The sequence below is a fragment of the Triticum urartu genome, chromosome 2, assembly GCF_003073215.2.
Source record: "Triticum urartu cultivar G1812 chromosome 2, Tu2.1, whole genome shotgun sequence".
NCBI lineage: Eukaryota > Viridiplantae > Streptophyta > Magnoliopsida > Poales > Poaceae > Triticum > Triticum urartu.
Window position 1 is genome coordinate 605,081,837 of NC_053023.1, and position 3,767 is coordinate 605,085,603.

The following is a 3,767-nucleotide window of genomic DNA, read 5'->3' on the forward strand; positions in this document are numbered from 1 at the left end:
ACATCACGCACCAAATTATCTACCATGCCAAAAAAAATTGGATTTTTTTAAAAAAATTAATATTTGTTTTATTTTTTTTATTTAGCGCTGGTGCAGATACTCCTTGGAGCCAAAACGCCTCACTCAGAAAAATGTCCTTACTCTCCCGACATCAAATTACTCAAACACTTCACCCCAGGCAAAGATTGAAGGAACACACAGCAGTGCATCTTAGATAACTCGGAATGAAGATCAACTGAAGAAACACAGCAGCAGCGCATCTGCCTGCGTAAGCCGCCGAGCACCTGGCGCTCGACCTGGAAATGGAGGACGAGGAAGTCAGCAGCGCCCCACACGAAACGAAAAGGCCCGGCGTGCTTTCTTCCCCCTCGTGCCACCATGCCGGATAAACCTCCCTGCGCCACCAACCGCCGTCCCCCTCGCGCGACTCGACCCAGTTCCTGCTTTGCCCACGTCGACTCGACCCAGTTCGGCTGCCACAAAGCCACCACCCGCTCCGTGCGTTCCCCTCACCTACCAATCCAGTGGTCAACCCCGCCGTCCAGTTCGATAATGCTACACTTACTGGAAATTTTTCACGGACGGTAGCTTACAGATGGAGGTGGCAGCATTAAATTCTTCACCAACCCACTCTCATAAGTCATACCTACCTCCTCAGCTGCCTATTTAACCCGTCTTCTCCCTCCATTCCCCTCCAAGAAGAGCCTCAGCTTCATCTGCAGCTACAGCTCCTCTTCAGCACATACATCTGCCGGCGTCTAGCTAGCTTACTTTCAGAATCAAGATACACATACACCTGCCGGCGTCCAGCTAGCTCGCTTGCTTCAGTACTTCTCTGCATCTTTCGATGGAGTGCGAGAATGCACACGTTGCCGCCAACGGCGATGGCTTGTGCGTGGCACAGCCGGCGCGGGCCGACCCACTGAACTGGGGGAAGGCGGCGGAGGAGCTCTCGGGTAGCCATTTGGATGCCGTGAAGCGGATGGTAGAGGAGTACCGACGGCCTGCGGTGACCATGGAGGGCGCCAGCCTGACCATCGCCATGGTCGCCGCGGTGGCTGCCGGCAGCGACACCAGGGTGGAGCTCGACGAGTCCGCCCGCGGCCGCGTCAAGGAGAGCAGCGACTGGGTCATGAACAGCATGATGAACGGCACCGACAGCTACGGTGTCACCACCGGCTTCGGCGCCACCTCTCACCGGAGGACCAAGGAGGGCGGCGCTCTCCAGAGAGAGCTCATCCGGTACGAATTAAACCGCAAAACCAGTTCTTCCTCTTGTTAAGCATTTCTGTTAGTTATGTGAGTACCAGACTATGAATTGAGTTATGGAAGCCTTATTTTTTCGTGATTGCTTGTGTGTTCAGATTCCTTAACGCGGGAGCCTTCGGCACCGGCACCGACGGCCACGTCCTGCCTGCCGCGGCGACGAGGGCGGCGATGCTCGTCCGAGTCAATACCTTACTCCAGGGATATTCTGGCATCCGCTTCGAGATCCTGGAGACGGTCGCCACGCTTCTCAACGCCAACGTGACACCATGCCTCCCGCTTCGGGGCACGATCACCGCATCCGGTGACCTCGTCCCGCTTTCATACATAGCGGGCCTCGTCACCGGCCGCCCAAACTCCATGGCGACCGCTCCAGATGGCACGAAGGTTAATGCCGCTGAGGCATTTAAGATCGCCGGCATCCAGCATGGCTTCTTTGAGCTGCAGCCAAAGGAAGGCCTAGCCATGGTGAATGGCACGGCAGTGGGCTCAGGGCTTGCATCCATGGTGCTTTTCGAGGCTAACATCCTTAGCCTCCTTGCCGAGGTCCTGTCAGCCGTCTTCTGCGAGGTGATGAACGGCAAACCAAAGTACACCGACCACTTGACCCACAAATTGAAGCACCACCCCGGGCAGATCGAGGCTGCTGCCATCATGGAGCATATCCTTGAAGGAAGCTCCTACATGATGCTCGCGAAGAAGCTCGGTGAGCTTGACCCATTGATGAAGCCAAAACAAGATAGGTATGCACTCCGCACATCGCCACAGTGGCTTGGCCCTCAAATTGAGGTCATCCGTGCTGCCACCAAGTCGATAGAGCGGGAGATCAACTCCGTCAATGACAACCCACTCATCGATGTCTCCCGTGGCAAAGCTATTCATGGTGGAAACTTTCAGGGCACGCCCATCGGTGTGTCCATGGACAACACCAGGCTTGCCATTGCTGCGATTGGCAAGCTCATGTTTGCCCAGTTCTCAGAGTTGGTGAATGACTTCTACAACAACGGCCTTCCTTCAAACCTCTCCGGTGGGCGCAACCCAAGCTTGGACTATGGCTTCAAGGGTGCCGAGATTGCCATGGCCTCCTACTGCTCCGAGCTTCAGTTCTTGGGCAACCCTGTGACCAACCATGTCCAGAGTGCGGAGCAGCACAACCAAGATGTCAACTCTCTTGGTCTCATCTCCTCAAGGAAGACCGCCGAAGCCATTGACATACTCAAACTCATGTCCTCAACTTTCTTGGTCGCGTTGTGCCAGGCTATCGACCTCCGCCACCTTGAGGAGAATGTCAAGAATGCTGTCAAGAGTTGTGTGAAGACTGTGGCTAGGAAGACACTGAGCACCGATACCAATGGCCATCTCCACAATGCGCGCTTCTGCGAGAAGGACCTTCTGCTCACAATCGACCGTGAGGCGGTGTTTGCGTACGCAGACGATCCTTGTAGCGCCAACTACCCACTCATGCAGAAGATGCGTGCAGTTCTTGTGGAGCATGCCTTGGCAAATGGTGAGGCCGAGCGTGACGTGGAGACGTCAGTGTTCGCGAAGCTTGCCACATTCGAGCAGGAGCTTCGGGCAGTGCTGCCGAAGGAGGTCGAGGCTGCCAGGAGCGCCGTGGAGAATGGCACTGCCGCACAACAAAACCGTATTGCCGAATGCCGGTCGTACCCACTCTGCCGATTCGTGCGCAAGGAGCTTGGAACGGAGTACTTGACCGGAGAGAAGATGCGGTCTCCTGGCGAAGAGGTGGACAAGGTGTTCGTTGCCATGAACCAGGGCAAGCACATCGATGCGCTGCTTGAGTGCCTTAAGGAGTGGAACGGCGAGCCCCTGCCTCTCTGCTAAATAGAGGATCGAGAAAGTGAAGAGTAATGTGCTTCAGATTTCTGAAGGCTCTTATGATAATACTGTTTTTTCATTGTATATTCGAAAAGTTGATGTTTAGAATGTTCTTCTAGAGCTGCCAATGTGTTGCCAAAGATTGCAATTGCATGACTTGGTAGTGTTGGGTAGCCAGTAGAACTTTTATGGTGTACGTAAGTTAAAAAGTTAGTGTGTGTTAAATTTACATGATAAATCTACTGGCTCCATTTTTTGAGATCAACCAGCCCTCGTGGCAATAGTCCGAGAACCAACTATTGGAATTTCTTATGGTGTGTGTACGGCGATTCGGAAAGTAAAACTCGTGCTTAGGTGGTCACCGATCAGTATTAAGTTCTCTGAATTCTATGAACGGGGGTGAGGGCTTCTCTGAATTCACAATCTCCCATTTAGTTTTTGCAGTTTCTGTATTCTGCTTACTAGTTTCAGTTTGGATTTCTATGGAGGCACATGTTTAACTTGGTGTTATTCAATTACCGTACCTCCGCATACCTGTGAATCCATTATTATTAATTCACTAATGATCTCAGCCCATAACACAAGGTACATACACATGAAGTTTCTCTGTGCTTCTGCACATTGCACTATTTTTTAGTTCTAGCCATACGTAGGCAGGAAAT

The 3,767-nt window shown here is 52.7% G+C and overlaps 1 protein-coding gene across 1 annotated transcript; it reads left to right on the top strand.

Moving 5' to 3' along the window:
• Positions 1–684: 684 nt before the first annotated feature.
• LOC125539134 (phenylalanine ammonia-lyase-like) lies at positions 685–3,370 on the top strand. The gene is made up of 2 exons (XM_048702502.1): positions 685–1,242; positions 1,365–3,370. Exons 1-2 carry the CDS (start codon positions 848–850, stop codon positions 3,109–3,111), a joined length of 2,142 nt encoding a protein of 713 aa, XP_048558459.1. The 5' UTR covers positions 685–847; the 3' UTR covers positions 3,112–3,370.
• Positions 3,371–3,767: the final 397 nt, after the last annotated feature.

Coding starts and splice junctions, on each gene's coding strand:
- LOC125539134 (XM_048702502.1), top strand. CDS start 848: ATGGAGTGCGAGAATGCACACGTTGCCGCCAACGGCGATGGCTTGTGC. Junction 1,243..1,364: donor CTCCAGAGAGAGCTCATCCG/GTACGAATTAAA, acceptor TTGTGTGTTCAG/ATTCCTTAACGCGGGAGCCT.